The 24,047-nt window shown below is 41.8% G+C and overlaps 1 protein-coding gene and 1 long non-coding RNA gene across 10 annotated transcripts in view; one reads left to right on the top strand and one right to left on the bottom strand.

Moving 5' to 3' along the window:
• Positions 1–24,047, bottom strand: part of Gbf1 (golgi brefeldin A resistant guanine nucleotide exchange factor 1) — a 135,691-nt gene that overhangs the window by 26,956 nt on the left and 84,688 nt on the right. For 2 of the 9 annotated variants that reach the window (XM_060390598.1, XM_060390602.1), the window contains exons 4-12: positions 15,007–15,138; positions 9,092–9,210; positions 7,110–7,218; positions 6,596–6,656; positions 5,507–5,561; positions 4,720–4,818; positions 1,934–2,081; positions 1,366–1,589; positions 520–688 (exon numbers count right to left, since the gene is read on the bottom strand). In XM_060390598.1, coding sequence (XP_060246581.1) covers positions 520–688; positions 1,366–1,589; positions 1,934–2,081; positions 4,720–4,818; positions 5,507–5,561; positions 6,596–6,656; positions 7,110–7,218; positions 9,092–9,210; positions 15,007–15,138 — 1,116 coding nt within the window. Of the gene's footprint in view, positions 1–519; positions 689–1,365; positions 1,590–1,933; positions 2,082–4,719; positions 4,819–5,506; positions 5,562–6,595; positions 6,657–7,109; positions 7,219–9,091; positions 9,211–15,006; positions 15,139–24,047 lie in introns of those variants that run through there. The other 7 variants (XM_060390601.1, XM_060390603.1, XM_021650173.1 and 4 more) reach the window with 4 other exon arrangements.
• The window catches only part of LOC132656305 (uncharacterized), a 28,932-nt gene continuing 16,717 nt past the window's right edge, over positions 11,833–24,047 (top strand). Inside the window, exons 1-2 of the long non-coding RNA XR_009594126.1 lie at positions 11,833–12,305; positions 18,641–18,706. This is a non-coding gene — a long non-coding RNA (uncharacterized LOC132656305). The remainder of the gene's footprint in view (positions 12,306–18,640; positions 18,707–24,047) is intronic.

Here is a 24,047-nt window from a genome sequence, read left to right as displayed (position 1 = left end):
AACTGCCATAAACAGGTCTCTCACTGATTTGGAAACTCACTGTTTTAGCAAACTTTCCAGACCCACATGTCTGCAGACTCCAATGCTTGGGTTACAGGCATATGTAGCCATGCCTAGTTCTTCACATGGGTACCAGCAATTTGAACTCAGGTCCTCATGCTTGCAGAGAAGCAATCTTACCCACTGAGCCATCTTCCAGTCCTTACCAGGGAAATTTCCGGAAATGAATTTCCTTCAAGGAAAAGGATCCACTACTTATTTCTCAATGGATGAAATCAGAATCAGGGACTTTTGTTAAGTCCTAAGGTTTATACTGTTCCCTCTCTTCCCAGTCTCTCTAACTCCTCTGAATGACTTAGGGGAAGGTTCCGTCAACACCAATAGTTTTATGGTTTGATTCCATTTCTTAGTCTAGAAAATGGATTCACAGGAGATAGTCACCCTCATCCAAGCTGCTCAGAGAGTTTATCCAGTAGGATGGGGTAGATGAGTGGGCAGAGCCTTCCAGAGAGTACCTACCTTCCTTCTGGGAAGACTGGGTAAAGCGCACGCCCCGAGGATTGACATAGTCCATGTCATGGACAGAGGCAGAGTCAGAGTGGTCAGTAGGGGATGTGCACTCCTCCAACACTTCAGGGATAGATTCCACCGATGCTGACTGAGCCTTTTCCACATGAGCCCCTTCCTGCTATCACCAGCAGCATTCAGACAAGGAACAGAGATAAGGCAAAAACAACTTAGAATTTATTCCCCTGAAGTATTATATGGCTTGCAAGCTATCTTCAATAGACTATAGTTCATTGGCTTATGAAGCAATATAAGATTTCCCAGGACGACCTGAGGCCTCAGTGCTCTAGGGTAACAGAACTCTACAGGTGCAAAAGCTTTCACAGGTTAGAATTTAGATGATTAGCTTCCCTTGTCAGATATCACCTATATTGACAATGAGAACTCTCATAAACTTCTTTTCAAAGCAAGTCATACTGTGTATTTTCTGGGTAGCAAAAAAGTCATGGGAAACACGAAAGAACTCTATCCCAACCTTCTTTCTTCTCTCTCTCTCTCTCTCTCTCTCTCTCTCTCTCTTTCTCTCTCTCTCTCTCCTCTCTCCTCCCCCTCTTTCTTTTTTTTCAAAAGACATGTTTCACTATGCAGCTCTGGCTGTCCTGGAACTCAATCCGTAGACCAGGCTGGCTTGAATTTACAGAGATCCACCTGACTCTGCCTCCTGAGTGCTGGGATTAAAGACATGTACCACCATGCTTGGCCTAACCTTCTTAGCCAAGGCTTAGATACAAAGCCCAAAAGAAAAAGCCAATCCCTACAGTGACAGATTGATGAGGAGCCTTTAGAAATCAGTCATACCTGAGGGTCAAGATGATCGGAAACTCCTATCTCACTGCTCCCAGGCTCCGTGGCTGTGATTTCCCTTGGGGAGCCAGCTTGCTCCAGGTCAGTGAGGTCCTCCTTGGAAGTGGCCTGGGAGGATAATTCCAGGCCACTATCTGTACAGGGACTGACAACTGCTGAAGCAGCTTCCGAACTTGCAGAGGAGATGGATGTGGGCACATCAATGAAAGGCACACCACCTGACAAGGAAAGAATGAAACTTGAAGGCCAAGAGAGGCTCTGTGAGTAAAGCATCCTCTATGGTACTAGGCTCTTGCTTCTTAGGTTGGACGTTTATCTATAAATGTCTCTAGAGTAGTGAGAATCTCTCTGAAAATGGAATGAACTGAAGTTATTTATTGCAGGGTCATTGAATGGTCATAGTTTGATTTGATTTGGAGTTTCCCTTTCTGTTCTCTGAGAAAGACCAAAGCCCCTCCCTCAGTTGACTAGCTTTCCATTTCAAAGCCCCCCCCCCCCCCCCCCGCCTCAAAAAAAGGATCTTCTCTATGTATTTTAATCAGAAGCAACCCAGGGCACTTACCAGTAAGGTTAGAGGATAAGGTGGCTCCATTTGGGGTTGGCAGCTCTGAACCTGGTATGACTTTGGTGGTATGACGAGGAGGTCGAGGGGATCTTTTCTGTTTCTTCCACTTCGATGAGTCACTCATGCCTCCTGCTCTCATTTTCAGCTGGAAATACCATATATCATTAGTATTCAGACTAAATGAGTATTTAAACCAAGTCGTTATTCCTAGAAATACCTCATCACTTAGTCCTCTGGTCTCTAGAAAATAGCTTATACCCCACATCGGTGTTAGACCATCAGATTACATACCGATGCTTCTACATTTGTGGCTTTTTGGAGTGGCAAGGTGGCCTACACATGGAAGGTAACAGTCTGCTTTTGGACTAGTCATTGATATAGGCAGGTGTCACACTTATCACTCTGCTTCTTGGGTCCCTGCTGCTGGGTATGATGCATGAGCCTCTTGCTGAAAAGGTTAGGGCAGGCTTTGCCAGAACCTCAGCCTGCAGACCTGTGGAGAGGCTTTCTTCTACAGTCACAATACAGGGTAGCCCCTAGTTCTAGTTCTTGTGCAGCTATGACACCTACTCCTTCCTACCTAGATTCAAAGCTTTTTCACTAATGAAGAGACTGGGATTTAAGACCATAAGGACAACTCTTTTTCTGAAACTTTTACATTAAAATGATGGTCAAAAATTATTATTATTTTTTTTAGAGAAAAGAGTGACACTCCAACTTATTTGTGGAGTTAAGAATTGAGGGCCATGCCATGCTGCTGCTCCCAATTTTGATATAGCAATAAAACTCTCGTTCTTTTCACAGTTGTCCTTCCTAGATACACTTTATTTATTTTATTTTATTATGTTATTTTCTTTTTCAGACCTGGGCAGGTCTCAAACTCACTGTGCAGCTAAGGATGTCCTAAAGCTTTTGTGTTCAGCTTCTACCTCTCAAGTCCTGGGATTACAGGCATGTACCCCCCACTCCACTTACATGGTGCTGAGGCTCAAACCCAGGCCTTTGTACTCACTAAGCAAGGACTCTGGCAAATGAGCTATAACCCCCCACCCCCACCCCCAGCACCACAAGATGCAATTTTGAAGAATCTACTCAACAATTTCTTCTGATATTTGGAGATAAAACTCTTTCTTCAAGCTCCCTCACTCTCAAAGCTTTGATAGCCTCTGATCACACCTGCTAAGATAATTTTTCTTTCCTTCCCCAAACCTCTTTCTAATAAAGGAGACCCCTAAACCAAACCTTCCTCTCAGTTCTTAACACAGTACCAGTTTCTCATTAGATTCATATTCTTGTTCCTCCATCTCCAAAACACCTGCAGTCATATGCCTAAAACTGAGCTTCTGTGACTAAACAGGAACCAGAAGGAGGTTCGTGCTACTAAATCACCTTAGAGCACAGGTAGATCACTCTCATGGTAAAAACTGATCTGGGAGAAGAATAAGCCAAACAAAGGGTAAAAAGCCCAAAGGATCAATGAAAGAAAACAAGGCTTTACAAGGTCATTATCACTAAGCTCCAAAAAGTCCAAACCACTAAAGGTTTATGAGATAACTCTCCTTTCCAGGAGGCTCCACTATATCAATCCCACATCTACTAAAAATGACATCAGTAATGGACATCCTTTCCATAAAAAAAGCAGCATTTCCTGTCTTCCACTCTATATTCAGCAAAGCTAGCTCCAACCGGGTTATATCAGTAAGTGTTCCTGGCCTTCTGACTGATACAGGAGCCTGAAGGCTGACAGTTTCATAAACACCTCACTGTTACTATGTTCCCTGTCCTAAGTTTCTAAGGTACATTGTAGGCAGCAGGTGTCCATGGAACCCTACACCACTTCATCTATACAATTCTATATTCCAAAAGACAACAGTAGCTTTATAAAAATATTGCAGGTCTTAGGCTAATAATCATGGCAACATGCAAGCTAGTCACTGAAGAGAGCTCAAATTGGTAACTGTGCAAACAGAATTCGAGACAATGCAATCAAATAGGACAAGGACACACCTCTAGCTAGGGAACATTCATACACAGACTTATTTTCTCTTCAATGACATGAGTGTTTACAAGCACACCTCTGGCATGCACACTCTTGTGATGGATAACCTAAACATCCCTTTGTTTTCATCTTCTTTCAAAGGCAAGGATATCTCAAGGGGGGTCAGGTAATCTTTAACTTATATTCCGCCCTTAAACGCACCTACATCTTGAATTTTAAAGGACAGAGGGCAACTTTGTAGAGTCTAGAAAATTCCCAGTGTCCAGGGCTATCCTGGTCCCTAGTTCCTTTCTATCTATCAAGAAATCTAACCCTTGCATAATTTTTTATGTAACCAAAAAATTAAAGACCCTCACAGGATGAACCACCTTTTCCCACCAGCACAGTCAGGTACCTAGATCTATTTAAGGACTATGCTGAAGCTCCCTACACCAGCTCTGAGACAGGGGAGGGGAGAAGGAAGGATCTTGCTTGAGGTCCCTGTAGTTTCCCTAGAAATGGTAGGTCTTAAGCCTCCCAACAAGATGACAGCAGGACCTAGGTTCTCTAGGCTCATTATGTAATGTTCAAGACTTAATTCTTCTTCTAAGCAACCAGAAATCCCAGAAGAATCCCCAGTACTGCAAAGCTACAAACACATGCAACTCTTTAAAAGCCAAGCTGTGTTACTCAAGTAGGTAAGTTGTGCTTTAAACAACAGAAATGGGACCCAGTGTTACATATAAAAATAAACATTTAAATAAATAAATAAAAAGGGGGAAAGGAGAGGGAGAGGGAGAGAGACCTTGAGGTTCTTAAACAGTAGAACCCTCTCTAACTGGTTCAGGGCTTTGGTCTGCTCCCCACTACTTAGCTCCAGTTTGTTGAGGAGACATGGAGAAATCTGTGAAAGACAGGCAAATGCACGATTTAACAGAGTGAAATAAACTCAGACACGCGCCAACAGGGCACAGGGCAGGAATGGGGAAGAAAAGGAGGGAACAGGGGCAGGTCAGGTGCATGCACCAAATAGCCAAGGGTCACTTCTATGGGCAGAACCTCATCAGAGGTCTGAGAAATCCAGAGTTCCAACTCAAGATAGAAAGAGGCCATCCTGATCACCATTCTCTTCCTAGCAGTCTGAGAAGCCTTTGATCTGGAGTACAGCTTGATTTGATCTCTTCAAAAGAGACTATACCAAGCACAAGCCCAGTCTTATTCAGCATTAAGGGAGGATTTGGGACACAGCCTCTCTAGGACTCTTGCTTGCTGATAAGAATGAACCAAATGGGATGGCCAGATTTTCATCTTTGTCAACATGCATCTTTAGCCCAGCTTGGTAAGCCTTGTCTAGCTCCCTTAAGGACTGGCTTACCAGCATATGTGGTAGGTCAACAAAGACAGGTCAGAAAGGAAAGGTTGAGGAAGGAGAGGTACATTTCTGACTAAAGGAGTGACAGCTATTTGTAGATTACAAGTAGCCCCATCTAGGCAAAAGCATGTCTTTGCTACTAAACAATAGTACTCCATAGCACCGAAGTTTGGAAGTCACGGAGGTTTGGACAAGGACAGCAGACGAACTTTCACCCCACCTTCTTCATATTTGTTCCCACATAGCTCTTGGGCTCTTCTTTAAACTGAGGTAACCTGTAAGAGGGAACGGCATGACTGTCACTGGGGATAATGACAATGTTCTCTAATACCATTTATGGCAAAGGTGTATTGGCCTACACAATCCTTGTCTCTTAGTTTAGTCTTATGAAAAGCTAGAGAAAAGGTAACTTCATCCCTTTTAGAGCTTAAGAGCCATAGGAATGGAATATGTAAGATACAGACAAATTGGTCACTGGGGCAGGGTAACTAAACACCCTTGAAGTATAAAAGGTTATTTTCATCCTTGAAAAATACTGCTGAAAGCCAAGAGATAGTTAGGCACAGAGAAAGTAGTAAAAACAGGCTGGTGTTTTAGAGGCAATAAATCCATGGAGCAAGAAACTCTTGGTAGCAGAATCGAAGGGCATTCTAACGTGCAGATAATAGAGATTAGGCCTGAGAGTAAAAAGAAATTCTATTGGCAGGTTTACAAGTCATTGCTTAAATTCTCCTCTTCTCTTTTGACAAGAGATATAGAATAGACAATGAGATCTAGGACAAAAAAGCTTCCTGGGCTCTAAAATGAGGGAGTCCTTCCCACAGACATCAAAGATCATGGTTTTCCTGGGACTAAGGGGTTTGCCAGGATATGGAATTTTAATCCCAGGCAAGTCAAGATAAGGGCCAATAAGTCAGCTTTTGAAACTGTTGGTAGCCTTGGCCTTTTTTTTTTTTTTTTTTTTTTTTGCAGAAATTAGGCTGAGCTTGGGAAACTCAGCAACCTATTCCAAGCTGCTTAAATTTGGCATCGTCTCTAGGTTCCCTTTCCCAGATGCTACCTGCACAGAAACAGACACAAGTTTGGGAAGCAGAGATTAAATAACCCTCTGTCTCCCTGAGGCCACAGCAGCTCTCTCTTCCTTCTCCCTTGCTCAGTAACCCTGGGCCCAGAGAACTACTGCTATCTATAATCCCAGTGGCCTCTGATGTGGTTGTGGGGTTGGCCAGGTCCCTAAAGTGGCTGTGTGGAAGCAGGCAGACTCAAGAGGCCTGGGCAGCCGGGCAGAAGCAAACAGCAGCAGGTTTACCTTGTGAAGAGCAGCTGCACCATGTCTACGAGAGTGTGCTCTGCGGATTTTCTCAATAACTCTGCACAGGCAAAAACAAATAACACAGGTGTCATTACTTGCTGTGCTATTATCAGGAGACTTCTCAGAGCAGACTCCCCTCCAAACTGTGTTTACCAAGGATTATGCCAAACTTATTAAAACCAGCTCCAGCTCAGCCTGGTAGCTATAACTTTACCAGACCACTAGGTGGTACTACTGAGTCAGGAAAAAGGGGACACACTAGAAGGGTTTTCTTGGGTTATCAATTGGTGTCAATCCCAGAAACCCTAAGGGAGAAGATTTGGCTCTGGAACTGAGTCAGTCTAAGAGTCATCCCAACTCCTGCCCAGGAACAATGAGTTGAGAATTCTATTCTCAAAATCCTAAAGTTAGCCCAGAGATCCTGCTTCTCTGGGCTTTAGAGACAGCATCTTGCTTATACTCAGGTACCAGCCCAGGAAGGTCAAAGAGCTAGTAGTATTCAAGCACCTACCACTGAGCCTCATTTCAAAGCAAATCCGGAAGCAAGACTGCATAATCTCACATACAGATTCATTTGTTAAGTGGGTACCAACTGGGGTTAGCAACAGAGTTCGGAGAACCTACAAGGAAGAAAGAGAAAACATTGTGTTGAACAAAGCAGGCTAAGTAAAGCTTATCTGGAGGCAGAAAATGCACATAGCAGGTAAATTCATCATCATCATCGCCTGTGTTGTGTACATGGTCATGTGTGTTTGTGTGTATGGTACAGGCAGGTGGAGATCAGAGAATAACATGGGTATCAACCTCAGAAATGTGCACCAACTTCTTTTAAGGCTGGGCCTTTCATTGATGAGCTCATCAGTGAGGCCAGACTGGCTGACCAGAAAGCACCCAGGATCCTCCTGTTCTGTGCTCCTCTGGGATTACAAATATACTCACCACCATGCCTGGCTTTTTACATGGGTGTTGGGGATCTAACACTCTATGCTTTTCATGCTTACAGGGTACACTGTTTATAAACTGAGCTATGTCCTCAGTTCTTTCTCTTAAAAAAATTTTATTTGCTAATTCACATATGCTAAGCAAGTGCTCTACCAGTGAGCCACACACTTAGGGGTGAGGGGTAAAGTTCTCTTTACCTGTTACCTGTTTTGTTTTTGTTTTGTTTTGAGATAAGATCATGCTGTTTAGTCCAGGTTGGGCTAAAACTTGTGATCTTCCTGCTTCTAAGAACTTTGATTATAAATTTCCATGACCACGTCCAATTTCAGGGTTTCTTTTTCTTTTTCCTTTTTTTTTTTTTAATTAGTAAGAATTCTGACCTCAAAGCTGGGTACAACGTCACATGCTTGTAATATTAGCACTTGGGAGATCAAAGCTTGAAGAATAAGAATTCAAGGTCTTTCTTATTCATATGAGACCTTGTCCCCACCAAAACAAAAACAAAAATAACAAATTAAAAATTAAAAAAAAAAAAAAAGTAAGGTCATTTCAGGTGGAAAATTCCAGGGGAATGATCCTGGCCAAGGTCCATCTCTTGGTCAGTATTTAATATTTGCTTTAGGTTTGGTTCAAAATGGTGTTTTTGTTTGTTTGTTTGTTTGTTTGTTTCGGCAAAATTCAGGATTAACATATGGAGGCCCACAGCAAGATAACTACCCAAAATTCTGCTTTTCACTCCGGATACTCAAGTGGTGTGTTGCCAGGGGCACACACACCTTGAGATGGCTGACCCAGCTACCCGAGGTCCTGGGAAATGTGTTACCCTCTACAGACTCCGAAGGTGAACCACACAGTCAGAGAAAAAGCAGCAAGCAGTTTTTTAGCTAGCTTCCTGTCGGCTGGCTTCTGGATTCTGGTTAAGGGGTACCATATCTGATGAACAGGGAGAACCTGACAGGATTTGTACACCGACCCCCCTCCAGCAACTGGGAGACAGTCTCTTGGCTAGTCGGTTATTGGGAATTCAGAAAAAAAATGTTTTATATATTTACATTCTGTTGAGTGAGGTGGTGCAGGCCTTTAACCCAAGCACTCTGGAAGCAAAGGCAGGCAGATCTCTGAGTTCAATGGTATCCTGGTCTACAGAGTTCCAGGACAACCATGCTGCACAGAGAAACCCTGTCTTAAACAACAAGAACAACAACAACAACAACAACAAAAAACAGAAATAGAGCCGCCCATGTGCCTGACTTGGGAGTCTTTTCTTTGCTTAGCATGGCCCTGACCTAACAGGTGGACAACCCACGTACAGTCTACCAGAGGTACAAATGTATTAATGGCTTCTGGTATTTGCTACCAATTTATTTAAAACTCTTAACTGTTTTCCTTAGAAACAGCTTTTACTTTGGGTACCTGAGATCCTTGTTTGGAAACAGTCCCTCAGCCTCAGTGGAGTCAAAACACAGCTTCATGCTGTGGCAGTCTAGGGTAAGTACAGCCAGCAGCACCAGCCCTTGGCCATTAGCCTAACTGTTCTTCCCTCCCACTCACCTGAAGGATTTTCATCAGGACAACTTCATCACTGGCAGGATCTGTGCCCACAAAACGAGCATGAGTGACAGCATCTGCCATGTTCTCCATGCCCTCTGCTGTGCCCTCATGAGTTGGATCTGCTCCAGCAAAAATTAAATTGTGTTAAGGAGGCAGGGAAAGGGAAGATGGTCTGTCTATAAAGTGTTTGGAGAAGACTGGCTTTCTCACCAGTCCCCTAAGCTCCTGCTGCTTTTTTGAGCTACCTAAAAATTTTACCCATGATGGCACACACCTTTAATCCCGGCACTTGGGAGGCAAAGGCTGGTGGATCTCTGTGAGTTTGAGGCCAGCCTGGTCTACAAAGTAAGTTCCAGGACAGTCAGGGTTACAGAGAGAAAAACCCTATCTCTCTCTCTCTCTCTCTCTCTCTCTCTCTCTCTCTCTCTCTCGTACACACACACATACACACACAAAGATTTTTACCCATAACTGGCTTTAACAAGCCCCTCTGTACAACTCCACTGAGTCAAAAAGCATTTCTCATATACCAAAATTACCTGTACTGTTTGTTAAGAATACATACAAACCAGCTGACTTCTAGAAGCTTCTTTTTTTTTGGGGGGGAGGGGGAAGCAGAGGTTGATGTCAGGTGTTTTACTCAATTATTCTCCATCGTATTTTTGTTTGTTTTTGTTTTTTGAGACAGGGTCTCTTACTAAACGTGGATTCACTGATTCAACTAGACTGAGGACAGCAAGCCTCAGGGATCCTCCTGTCTCCACCTCTCCAGAGCTGGAATTACACTGCTCAGCTTTTTTAAAGTGGTACTAGGGCTCCAAACTCAAGATCCTCATGTTTGTGTGGCAAGTACTTTACCAACTGAGCCCCTAGAAGCTTTGATTTTGTAGGTATACAGTGAGGCCCAAGAAACTGCATTTTTAAGATCTCAAGTGAAGTTAATACTGCTGGTCCAGGGACACACTTGGGAAATCATTAGTGGTAAGCTACTCATTTTGTTGTGGAAGGGTCTAGAGTAAAAGGAGAGAGCAGGCAGAGTCAGAGCTTTGAATGCCAAAGTTATAACTTTTTTTTTTCATCTTTTAACATGATTTCTCTTTGGTTGTTTTTGGAGTTATGTGCTCTGGTGCAGCTGAATTAAGAGAATGAGAGGAACAGGTAGTGCCACGAGTACCTCTATCTGGGTGCCAAACTACAGCAGATTCAAGGCCCTTTAAATTCATTCTAATTTCAAACAACACTGAGCAAGAATCTTGCCACCAAGGCCAGGTCTGGTGCCAGAACTTGAAATCCCAGCACTTGACAGGCTGAGGCAGAAGAATTATGAGTTTGAAGGAACCAGGACTAGAATACAGAGAGACCCTGCCACCTGCTCCAATATAACTTGTTCTCATTTAGTTAGTTTTGTTTTTGAGACAGGGTCTTATAGAGCCTAGACTAGACTTGAGCTCACTATGAAGCTAAGTGTAGCCTTGAATTCCTCATCCTCCTTCCTCTACCTCTCAAGTGCTGGGATTATAAAGCATGTACCAACCACACCCAGCTTTAAAAAAAGATCTTGTTCCTCCTTTAATCACCAGGCATTAAGAGAGAAAATGAGACAAACCGAATAGGACCAAAGGCTGGGGAGTGGGAGGCAGGTAGGACTTCAGCTAGGAATAAGAGGTGAGAAGCTGGTGGTAACCAAACTCTGTCAGGGATAAACTGCTTCTACACTGGTGTTAAACAGCCCCAAGGAGCAGGCTAAGAAGCTCCTCCAGGAATGCTTACAAGAGTCCTGCAGAAGGCTGCTCTCAAGAGTCCTGAAAAGTGAGCTCATGGCAATAAGTAGATACATGATAAATTCAGTTGGTGCTGAAACTGAGGTAGCATGAAGAGCAAAAGCTCCTCCTGACTGGAGTGGTAGGAGTCAGGACACAAACCCTGCCACCACCCCACTTCCTTTTTCTTCAATTTTGAGTCAAGGTCTCACTATTATAGCCTGGCTTACCAATCCCCCTCCCCTGCCTCTGCTTCCAGAGTGCTGGGCTTTAAAGATGAATGCCACCACACCTGGCCAATTTTCCCTTTTTTTTTGGTACCTGAAATTAAAATGGAGTTTCTGAGTATAAAGCTTGAGGGATTGCCAAGAACTCTGAGCATTTCTCTTGCAACAGTGAGCCAGAGGACTTTCATTAAATGTGAGTACTTTCTGTTTTCTTTTTCTCTCCTGTCTTTGTTGGCACATTTCTGATGTCCAAGACTCTTTGTCCTACTAGAGACATGCAAACGAAAGACAGTTTGAGGACTCAGAGTGCAACGTGGTGATCCAGCCCCTTCTGTCATTCTCCTGTATCTCTCAATCAGCAGAAAAAAATCCCATTCTTTATGGCCCTTGCCTCTCAGCCCTGCCTCAAAGTCCTTATTTAGGCCTCAGGGCTACAGGAAAGCCAGGTCTTTCTTAGTATTGAATGGCATGTCAGAGTTAAGTCTGCTCAAATCCCAAGGCTCCATCCGTTGCTTCCTGTCTTCCAATAATCTTTTGATAAAGTGATTTAAGTTATTTTGATCTTTTTGTATTCTCAGTCCTTCAACATGAACAAAGTAGCAAAGTCCATTTTCCAAACAGGCAGGTAATAGTGACAGGTCCTTAGAATCACAGGGAGAGCCTGCCAGCAAGACAGCCAATGGTACAAATCCAGGCCCGGCAAGCAAATGGGTCAAAACTAAAGGCCTTGTAGTAGGGTGGAAAATAATCTCAGAAGCCTTGGGCTGCATGATCCGGAGGGCAGTGGGTGATTTCTGCTAGAAGGTCACAGTAAGAAAGGATTCCTTGGCCTGAGCCCACTTAAAAGACTTCGTATTCTTGAAGCAGACTCCTTCAGAATGTCCTCCTCTTCTAGTCACTTGGAAGCCAACTTGAGAGAGAATTGCCAGTCTGAGTGCTTTTGCTTTCTGGCTCTTGTACAATCCTTCCTGCTCCTTTCCTCAGGCCTATAGCAATCATCAGCTCCAACATTCTCCTTTCTTACCACAGGAAACTCCATTGACCAGCTGGCCTGTGGTCTCCTATGACCAGACTCTCTGCCAAGTTCAGGCAGGGGACAGAGGAAGGAGAAAAGATCAAAGGCAAAGATTCAGGAAGGCAGCTGCTGAAGGCTGTGAAGAGATGTGACCTGCAGGTGGTGCTCAGGTCAAGGCTGGCAGTGACTGGGCCTGACTTCTTTTAGGGAAGGTATGAAGCTGAATCTGAGTGTCTGGAGAGGTTGAGACTGTACCTACTCAGAACCTGGCTGACACCTGAGACTCCTACTCCTGTTACAGAGAAACAGTTATATAGATCCTATTCAGAATCCTAAATGAGTTAGCTAAGCAAATCCAGTTTTCTATAAAAGACAGACTTGTTTCAACTTGAACTTTAAGGTCATTCTTTTGCTTCTGGCTAGCTAGAACCTGAGCCTTTTCTTACCTTGTTTCTCCAATTTGGAACAAAAACATCTGCCTATTTCCTTTGCTTTTCATCTTTTTACATAGGTTAGTAATAGGAGAAAAGAATTCTGCATGAGAAGACCAATGAAAAAAAATGAACCCAATTGCACATCTTACATAAACTGACTGAGGGGGACATAAGTCAATGGTTGAGTTCTTGCCTAGCAACTGCAAAGTCCTGGATTCAAGCCCTGCTACTGAAAAAAAAAAAAAAAATCAGAGATCCACTCTAGACTGGGTGAAATAATAGGTCTAGACTTTATAATACGATAATAATTAGTTTTTTATAATAACTTTATAATATGATAGATATTAGTTATATCATCCAACTATATACATCTATAGTTATATCTATCTGTTATAGTGATGGTAGTTATTCCTGAGGAGCTTTTACCAACTGTTAAAACAAGTCCAAAAGAGAGACAAAAGAAATTCAAAGGCTCAACCTCAAGGAAATTAAAAAAATACATATTTTTGCCCACCAATGTGGCAGATACACAAAAAAAGCAAACTGGTAATATTCAGAGCTGAAGACAGCAAGGAGATATGGAAACTCTCAAAGTACTGCTAGTAGGAATGTAAATGCTCCAACCTACAGGAGAAGCAATCTATAAAATGTAGCACTTATAAAAATGTGATATATACAGACTTTACATCAGAAATTCTAACTTCAGAAATACTTCACAAGGAAGTAAAGTTAGTGAATAAGGCCACAGGAACAAAGATGTTTATTTCAGCATATTTATTATGGTTTCAAAAGGAGAATAATGTAAATATTAAATAAAAGACATCATTATATCAGAAATGAAGAAGGTGAAAGGAGGAGTTATTATTTCATAATTAAAATTCCTGTTTGGGGCATGAAGAAGTTTGAGAAATAATTGGTAGAAATAGTTATACAGTGCTGTGGAATTATTTACTTAAACTTGTTTAAAGGGGGCTGGAGATGTTGGCTGCTTGCTTAGAATGCACGAAGCCACTGTTTGACACCAATTCTTTATAAAACTGCATGTGGCAGCACAGGCTTGTCATCCCAGTATGGGAAGGTAAAGGCAAAGAGACCTGAAGTTCACAGTAACCCTCTTGACATAACAAATCTGAGGTTGGCTTGAACGACATGAGAGTCTGTTTTCAAAAAAAAAAAAAAAAAAGTTAAAAGGAAAAATGTGTGTGTGTGTGTTTTACCACAATGAAAACAATAAATAAGCTATATAATTATATTGTATACATCAAATAAACACTGTTAAGTGAAAATAGTATAAATCCTTTCTCCCATCTTTGAAAAAAGGATAACCAGGCGGGAGAGATGGCTAGCTCATTGGTAAAGAATACTCTACTCCTCCAGAAAACTCAGGTTCAGTTCCCAGCACCTTGATCAGGATGATCATAAATGCCTGTAACTATAGTTTCAAGGGAATCTGGCCACTTCTTGCCTCTGTGGGCACCTGCATGCACATGGTGCCCATATATACAGTCAGGTACCTGCATCCTCATAAAATAAAAGAAATGGATCTTTAAAAAAAATAAAAAGGAAGAGAATACTGCCTATATCCGATACTTAAGAGAGGCTGAGGCAGAAGGACTGCGAGTTCCAAGCTACACAGAAAGACCTGTCTTAAGATGGGTGTGTGCTGGCTGCAGAGATGGCACAGCAGTTAAGAGCACTGAGAACCCAGGTTCTCTTCCAGAGAACCCAGGTTTAATTCCCAGCACCCACACGGTAGCTCACAATTGTCTGTAACTCCAGTTCCAGGGATCTGACACCCTTCACACAGACATTCATGCAGTCAAAACACTAATGTACATAACATAAAAATAAATAAATTATTTTTTAAAAAAGATGGGTGCGTGGGAAGGAGTATGTTGACATTTATATGCATCAAGAAAAACATAAAGAATAATTCAAGCCATGTCATTAACACTATTTACCTAAAGAAGAATTTCAGCACTAAGAGAAAAGATACTTATTTTCTTTTAGATTTCTCTGTGTTGTTTTCTTATAATAAGCACAAATCATATTTGGAAAACCAGAGCCAGAGGGATGGCTCAGTGTGTAAAGGAACTTGCTGTCAAGCTTATGACTGGAGTTTAATCCTTGGGACCCACATGGTGGAAGAAGAAAACTATGCAACAAATTGTCCTCTGACCTCCACATAGACGCCTTTCTGTATGCATGCCCCCTTATCCCTACTTCCCCATACAAATAAATAAAAAGGCAAACCAAACCACCAAGGGTATACTATACTATTAACTCTCCAAAGTGTGGTAGAAACCAGAGTCCCAAGCAGTGTCCTCTTTTTTTGCCCTCCATGGACACAATCAGCACGATGAGGAATAAATAAGGCTAGGAAAGGAGAGTGGGGAACAGCAGCTGGTTTGAGGCCTGCACAACTATCAGAAGCAGGAAGTGGAGTGTTGCAGATGTCCAACAAAGCCTAAGCGCTTACCTATGAGTGCGTAGGATAGGAACTTGTTGACAGAGGTGAGTGCCAGGCCGGTGATAGGACCAGTGGTGTCTTCAGAGCGGATAACTTCCAAAAATGGACGAAGGAATACATTTGGCTCAATCTCTGAGAGTTCTACAAGTAAAACAGACAGACATAAATAAAAAATGAAAAGACACTATCTAATAAAAGTTAACCCTGGAAAAAGATCATTTTGTCTGTTGAATAAAATTAGAGGTCTTCTTGGCTGAGTCAACCTTCTTCCTCCTAGAATATCTTGAATTAAGTTCCTGACACTACCATTTTATCTGTAAAAGTTTTAAGATTTAGCTCTAAAAGATTAATAATTTTAACAAGAACATTTAAAAACTTAAACTACTCAAATGGTGAGTTTCATGTCATATAGTCCGTCAGAGTTCCTGCTGTCATCTTATTACTGTTGTGCATGTGCACTAGATGGAGTCTAGGACACTGCACACATATGCTGCTATTCTTCCAGAGCTCCATTCCCAGCCTTGAGCACAATCAAGACATTAACAATAGCTGGGCATCAGGCATGGCAGTTCACACTTATAATCCCAGTTCTCACGAGACAGAAGCAGGAAAATCACTTCACATTTGAAACAAGCCTCATCTATGTAGCAAGGTGCAGGCCATCCAGGGCTACATAGCAGGCTATTCTGTCTCAAAACACAAACAAATACAAAAAGAAGGAAAGAAATCAACAAAACTTATTTAATACAACCAAATAGCATGAGTCACTCTTCCATGATCATGTCATCATTTCTTTAGAGATACACAGGGTATCTCTACCTTGGGTACACATAATATAACTAAAAAAATTCCAGGGTAAGAGAAAACCTGGTTCATAGTCCCTTGATGAAAAGAAAGTCTAAAATAAGCAAAAGGCTAAGCAGCCTCCAGTTACAGAGACAATTTGTAAGTTTGGAAGGTCCTAACCACATTCTCTTCTTGCATGCATTCTTGCTTGCTAGCTTCCTTCTCTCCCAGACAGCATAGGCCCTCTGGGATGAAGGAGCATCACAGTCTCTGAGAAAATTAGGTTTAGATAAGATAATGCTTGGCCTCAACGCACACAATAAGCAGAGCTGGCATCTACATGGTTCTAAAGTTACCAAACCACATGTCTACCCTACCAAATTGCCAGCACATACTTCTACTGTAGCAGATTTCACTCCAGGTCAAGAAGACACACTACCCTGGACTTCCTGCCTACCCAACTTTGCTGAGAGTGGAATATGCTTTTTTATACTCCATTGTGGTTTTAGCTTTCAGAGATAGTTCCATTTTAGTTTTCCTAAACTGGCCAGAAACTTTTAGGGATATAATCAAGGCTATCCTACCTTTAGAGGCAGAGGGAAGGCAGGTGTGTGTGTGTGTGTGTGTGTGTGTGTGTGTGTGTGTTCGTTCTTATGAACCTTTATTTTCAGGCAAACATAGGGTACTCCCTACTCAGTCCCTACCTTTTGGCTCTCTGAGTAAACACTTTCTGGGCCGGCTGCTTCCCAGATTAACACTTTAATTAACTGGCAGATTGGGTAGGATTTTCCAAGCCTGTCTATACAGTGATCACATCAGCTGTACAAAACCTGCTTTCATTCCCCACTGGGTCCACTTAGAAATGACAACTTACAGAAAAAAAAACTAAAGAAAAATGTGTGTGCGCACATGCATGTATGTGATAATAAGCATTAAGGTAGAGAGACTATATTTAGGAAGAATCTATGTAGTTAGGAAGAGTATGTAACACTTTTAAAGGCACATTAACTATTTACAGTGAGGCTGGGGAATGGCTGAGTAAGGTGCTTGTTGCATAAGCAAGAAGACCTGAATTCAGACCTCAGCACCTGTGTGAAAGCCACTAACTTCAGTGTGAGGGGCAGAGACAGGAGGACCCTGTGAGCTTGCTGGCCCACCTGCCTAGCTGAAAGGTGAATTTCAGGTTCACTGAGACTCCATCTCAAAAAATAAGGTAGACAGCAATAGAGGAAGACATTTGATGTCTGGCCTCCACATACGCACGCACAGGTGCCTACACACAAAAAATTTTAAATCTCTTACTACTTTAGGGGCAACAAATGCATTATGTTTACCTTGGTCTGTCATCTAAAAGATGCTCTTTTGGTATACGTGAGATATTTATCCAAGCTGCTGCATATATCAGTGGTTTGTCCCTATTTACCGTTGAATATTATTCTATTCTCCCTGTATATACTACTGTTTTTTGTTCATCTATTGGCCGAAGGGCATTAGGTTCTCCAGTCTACCACCACCTGTCCATTTAGAGCATTGGTTTTCAGCCTGTAGAGGGCCCTTTGGAAACAGAATGACCCTTTCACCAGAGTCACCTATGACCATCTGAAAACACAGATAATTACATTATGACTCATAACAGCAGCAAAATTACAGTTATGATGTAGCCCAGAAAACAATTTTATGGTTGGGGTCAGCATAGCATGAGGAACTAACCACATTAAAGTCATTGGGAAGGTTTGGAACCACTGCTATAGAGACTTCTTATCTAATCTGAATTCAAGCCTTATCCTGATGACCCAATTATTTGCAGATGTTCCCAACCTAAGGCTTGGCCCTTTCCATATCTACACAGCAGACATCTATCCTTTCTTCCTTCCTTCTTTCTTTCCGAGACAGGGTTTCTCTGTGTAGCCTTGGCTGTCCTGGACTCATTTTGTAGACCAGGCTGGCCTCAAACTCAGAGATAGGCATGCATCACCATCATTCAGCAAAAATCAATTTATCAATATTTATTTTATGGATTGCATTTTGGTGTGATGCTTACAGTCACTTTATCCAATTTTAGTCTCTTTTACACTTTTTTACCTCTTAAAACAAGATTTTATACAGCCTAGACTATCCTTGAATTCCTTAGCCACCTGTTCCTAAGCACTAGAATGACAAGTGCATGAAATCACATCTGACTCTTTTGTCTGTTTTTTTGTTGTTGTTTGAGAAAGGTCTCATTAAACAGACTGGAACTAAAACTACTTTTTAATACTTTAAATTGTATTTTATTGCATGAGTGTTTTGCCTGTGTATGTACATTTGCATGTGCATGCCTGGTGCTTGTGGAGGTTAGAAGGCAGTATCAGGTCCCTTGTAACTGGAGTTGGAGAAGGTTGAGAGCCACCATGTGGATGCTAGAAACAGAATTGGGTCCTCTGCAAGAAAGTCAAGTGTTCTTTCTTCTGAGCCATCTCTCTAAGGCCAAGAATAAAGAATTTTCTTTAAAAGTCATTATCCATCACATGTAGCTGTCAAAACATTAACAGTACACTTGGGCTAGAATGCAACATTTATCAGAAAAATGCAGCTTTTGCATTGCAGATACAGCTGGGATAATATGAGAGAGACCGACAGATGGATAAAATTGATGGGGCACGTGCTGGCCAGGCCTAGTTTTTGCTCCCTGTTTCCTGGCATTGTTCCCAAACCCTTTCAGGACTGTATATTCAGGTTCAGCTGTTTGGGAAGGTCTTCTGAGCACTTTTCAGAGTAACACGTGATTATTCAAAGAACTGCTGCTTCCACGAACTGTGTATACAGTTTCCTCACAGAAGTAAGTGTTACAGTTTTGATGCCTTTGTTTTCCCCATAGGTAAAATGGGAAGGGTCCCTATGATGCCCTGTGGAAATACCATGCCTGGTTGCCGAAGAGAAAGCAGTAAGTGGGATTTTCATACTTAAGGGATGAGGAGAGGTTACTTAGCTAATTTTTCTTAGCTTTGGCTACTGACCGCTCACGTTCATCACCTATAGATTCTGCTAACATCAATTTGGAATTTTCTTTTTTTATTTTCTCTTTTTCCCTTTAAGTCTTCTGTTGATACCTGACGGGGTAGTAACTAATAATTTATAAAGTGTTTTCTCTTCTTGCTGCTACTAAAGAATGAAACTTTCTACTAGATAGAAGGAATTTTGATTGAAAAGCTGCTCCCAGCACAATGGCTGCAGAAAGCTGGGGTGTACCAGCATGCCATAAAGTACAGCAACACAAGATTTTAATTTCTCCTGGGTTTTGAAGCCGCCTGTGTGAGTCTGGGTTTGGTGATAATAGTGCATGCAGAGTAAGGACTACATCAGCTCTGGCTTGCTGGTATGTTACAGACGAATTGCTCACTGGTTCCCTCTAGAAGAAAAAGAACTAGCGTTTAAAGCTCACACATCAAACTTGTGCTCCAGGGAGGGAGATGGCTCAGTCTGTCCTCAAGCAGCTGTTTGAGGAAGTCTCTATGGGCCTCATTTAGACTGCTGGCCTTGTTAAAGGGGCCTTGCTCTCCCTCTTGGATTAGGAATGAACCTGGACAAACCTAAGGCTTAATTTATAGGGCAGTACTCCAATCAATAACTAACAGCGTATAGCCACTGGCAGAAGAGGAACAGAAGAAAATAATTCCTAGGACAGCCGAGCTATAAAATTTTATTTGCCATTTTAGCCATAGTAAGCCTATAGAAATAACTTGGTATTGGAGCTGGAGAGATAGCACAGCAATTAAGAGCACTGGCTGTTCTTTCAGAGGACCTGGGTTCAATTCCCAGTATCCAGTATCCACATAATAACTTACAAGTGTCTGTAACTCCAGTTTCAGGAATCTGGCACCCAACTACATTCAACCATAGAGGAAAACATCAATGCACATTAAATAAAAACAAATCTTAAAAAGATTAATCCTAAGGAAAAAAAAAGAAACTATTTGGTATACATTTTAAGAATTTAATGCAGTGTTTCTGAACCCTGGCTTTGGAGTTAACAAGACTTGGGTTCAAATTTATGTTTTCCTTTTATTGTATAACCTTGAGTATCACCTCTTGAGAGCCTTCACTTCCTTATTAGTGAAAAATGGAGATGATGGTATTGCTTGTTAGACTTATTAAGATAATAAAATAATCTAAGTATGACTTGTCTACTGTGTTGCCCAGGCTAGTCTCAAACTCCTGGGCCCCAATGGATCCTACTTTTTCAGCCTCCCAAAGTTCAGATTTATACAGTACAGCAACTATCTTGAAAACTGTTTAATAACCTATATAGTTGTTGCTGATGTCAGAGGCAAATTGAAGTTGTTTTTCTAGACAATGGAATGGAACTTGCATAAAGTGATAGATAGCAGTCTAGTAGCAAGCGACCCTTTCATCCAGCAGGGATGCACACAGTGAGCCAGTCTTCTGCTGATGTCCCAACCAAGACTCATGTATTGTATTGACAGACAGTAAAGTATTTTCCCTATGTGCCCTACCTTTATTTATGTATGCATGTATGCATGTATGCATGTATGTATGTACGTATGTATTTGGTTTTTCTGTGTAGCTCTGGCTATCCTGGAACTCACTATGTAGTCCAGGCTGACCTTGAACTCAGAGATCCGCCTGCCTCTGCCTCCCAAGTGCTGGTGTTAAAGGCGTGTGCCACCACTACCTGGCTCTTTTTAATTTTTAAAGGTTTATCTTATTTTTATGTATGTTTGTTTTGCCTACATGCATGTCTGTGCACCATGTGTGTGCCTGGTGCCCTCCAGCATCTGAGGAGGGTATCAGATCCCCTGTTACTGGAATTACAGATGGCTGTGATCTGGAAACTGAACCTGGGTTTTCTGCAAGAGAAACAAGTACTCCTAACCACTGAGCCATCTCTCCAGACCCATTTTATATTTTTAAAGGGGTGGCTAAATGCGATCTCAAGAGGCAGTACAGGATAGCCCTATTCAACTTCAGAAAACAGTAGAAGTACCTCAAGCACAGAGGTTTACCAAGAGTAGTCTGCTATCCACTCATGTATATCTTTGTTTCTGGACAATCATACCCTCTAATCTTTCCCATAGGGAAAGTTGTGCTACTGCAAGGACAGAAAGATGCCAAGGCTCTGTCTACACGGTAGTCCAGCCAGAGAGCACATATAAGAGCCCTTTCCTTCACTGGTTATCTTGAATTTTTTTTTTTTTTTTTTTGTGGCAGATATCTAGAGAGGATGAGTTTTTATGTCGTTTTTTTACTTAGCATGGGGACTCATGAACATGGTCTACAAATTATCAATGACAGTTGGAAGGAAATATAAATTTATGATATCTAATCCTTGGACTTTTAGATGTTAACACCAAAATGTTTAAGTTGAGGAATCACTGGTGTTTAATCAGAGTATGTTAAGATTTTTTTCCCCATTCACATGAACCAAATTGGAGGTGGGTGTGGTGGCTCATGCCTGTAACCCCAGTTATGTAAGAGGCTGAAGCAAGAGGATTACAAGTTCAAAGCCTGTCTGAACCACAGATGGAGTTCAGGATCAACCAAGAGAATTTAGTGAGACCCTTTAACAAATAGTAAGTTAAGAATGGTGATGTAGGGTAAAATGAACAACTTCTGCTTCTAGCATCAGATGGTTTACAGGTTTGTTCAATGGGATCATCTTATGAATGATTATAGAAACCAAGGTCAATATCTACAGGATGAAGAGCTAGAATGGGGGCAGGCTGATGACCCTGTAGAAAGCAAGAAGAGAGAAGTAGACTGAGGGCAAAAGGGTCGAGACAAGCATTTCTGAAGCTAAATGGTGTTGAAATAATATACCCCAGGCCTTTTTCCTTGTCAGCGTAATCCAATTGAGAATGCCCAACTGCCCCTGATAAGAGTCACTCAGGAGTGAAGAGCTTCACGACCAGGGAAAGCAGCTTATGTGTGCATTTTGGCTCAGGAATGTGTCAGCCCAATGCTGGCCAAATGAGAAAAGGCTACTGCAGCTGAGAATACCCCTTCCTGAGAGGGCAGGGACTGCTAGGAGAGCAGGCTGGGGTGGGGGGTGTCTTTTCTTTTCTTTTCTTTTCTTTTCTTTTCTTTTCTTTTCTTTTCTTTTCTTTTCTTTTCTTTTTTGTCTAAGAGCAGTGCTTGTGGTCTATGGAGGCTCTGACACAGACTGCTGAGGAGAGCAGCAGCTCTGACATGAGAAAACAGTGTCAGGATTAATCTCCCCTATAGTCAGGTCATCCATCATTTAAGAAGACAAGAGACTTCTTCTGGCAGACATGGGCAGATTCTCAGATTGATACTGGGCAATTTATGACTTCTGCGTTTTAATGTTCTAATACAGGAAGTCAAACTTCCTGTCCTCTAGTGTTGAGCAAAGTATAAGGACAAGATAATGAAGTGACCTGCAGTTTGCCTTCTGCCTTGGGTTTAAGGGACTTTGAAGCTTCTCCAATTTGTGGCCCTGACTAGTAAGAAATTGAACCTGTATGTGATTTTAGGAGAACCCCAAAATTTCTTTCACTAGTAAGGGATGGACTTCCCCTCCTTAAAACTGTTTTCTCTAATCCTAAAACATGTATTAGTTTACCTTCAGAGAGCCCTCTACCTAATCTGCAATCTTTGTTTACTGGACTGTTTGTGCCTTAAGGCAGATCTCCAAGGTGGGAATTCTGGCTGCTCCTCTATTGTGCCACCTGTCTCCTTGGTTGTACAATTATTCAGTATGCCTACTATGAGGAGCATCATGATACCTTTCTTTTGACAGATGCTAAAAAATATCCAGGTAAGTCTAGTCTCCAGTAAGGGCAATCTAGAAAGCAGAACACTAGAAACCTTTCTTTCTGCCAGAGTTTCATAGAGGGCAATAAGTTGAATGACTAAGAGGTGTAGCTTTTGGAGTCAGATGGGCCTAGACTTGACTCCAGTTTCTGACACTCACTTATCTTTTTGGAGTTTCATTTTCAATCTGCAAAATAGGGATTATGAAGAAAAAAGATAAGTAGGTATTGTGTGTGTGGCCCGGCACAAGGTACTATTAAATAGTAGCTGCTCTTATTATATTTTTCTCTCCTATAAAAAGGCTGGAACAGTCCAAGAGGGTACCATCAACTGGGAGTGGTGGCGCACGCCTTCGATCCCAGCACTCAGGAGGCAGAGGCAGGCGCAGATCTCTGAGTTCCAGGCCAGCCTGGTCTACATAGTTAGTTCCACGAGAGCCAGGGATACACAGAGAAGCCCTGCCTTGAAAAACAAAAACAAAACAAAACAAAACAAAAAAGAAAGAAGGGGCCATGAACAGCTCTGGAAGCCCTGGATACAGCCCTCACACTAAATACAATCCTGCTGAGGAGTGAGAAATCAGTGCTTTCCCAAGACTAACAATCTAGAAAAGAAACAAAAAGCATGCTCCTTTCTCTGATATACGTACACTATGGGATGGCTAGGAATGAAAAGAGCTATCCCAAAGTACATCATAATAACAGTCAGCAGTTATCTGCTCTCTTGGTATTTATCTTTAACTTCTATTCCTTTTAAGATCTGAAAGTCTGAAATCCCAGGGCTTTGATTAAGACATGAAGATATGGAGGGACAAAATGAACTACACAGCAAAATCCTATATAACAAAACAACAAAGAATTAAAATTAATTAAAAGTAAATAATACTAGCTAACATTTATTATAAGTACTACTATGTACCAGGCCCTATGATAGGCAACTTGTACCCTGTGTATATACAGAGTATAATACATGGAATAAAGTATACAATAAGCATAATAAGATATTATTCAGGGATATTTTAGCCCTAGAGTCCCAGTCTAATGTTCTCTTTACTGTTAAATAGCTTATTTTCTAAGTTTTAATTAAATATATATATATAAAAAAAAAACTGGGCAGTGGTGGTATACACCTTTAATCCCAGGTATCAGGAGGCAAAGGTAGGCAGATCTCTGTGAGTTTGAGGTCAGCCTTGTCTACAGAGTGAGGTGCAGGTCAGTCAAGGCTACATACAGAAACCCTGTCTTGAAAAAAACAAAACAATCAAACATATAAGCAATAAAAAATAAATAAAAAGTACTTTACTATTAGCTGGTTGGTAGTGACACATGCCCTTAGTCCCAGCACTCAGGAGGCAGAGACAGGTGAATCTCTGAGTTTGAGGCCAGCCTAGTCTACAGAGTGAGTTCCAGGACAGACAGGACTGCACAGAAACACTTTGTCTTGAAAAAAAAGAAAGAAAGAAAGGAAGGAAGGAAGGAAGGAAGGAAGGAAGG

The sequence above is a fragment of the Meriones unguiculatus genome, chromosome 1, assembly GCF_030254825.1.
Source record: "Meriones unguiculatus strain TT.TT164.6M chromosome 1, Bangor_MerUng_6.1, whole genome shotgun sequence".
NCBI classification, from domain to species: domain Eukaryota; kingdom Metazoa; phylum Chordata; class Mammalia; order Rodentia; family Muridae; genus Meriones; species Meriones unguiculatus.
This window is presented reverse-complemented; position numbering and strand designations above follow the sequence as displayed.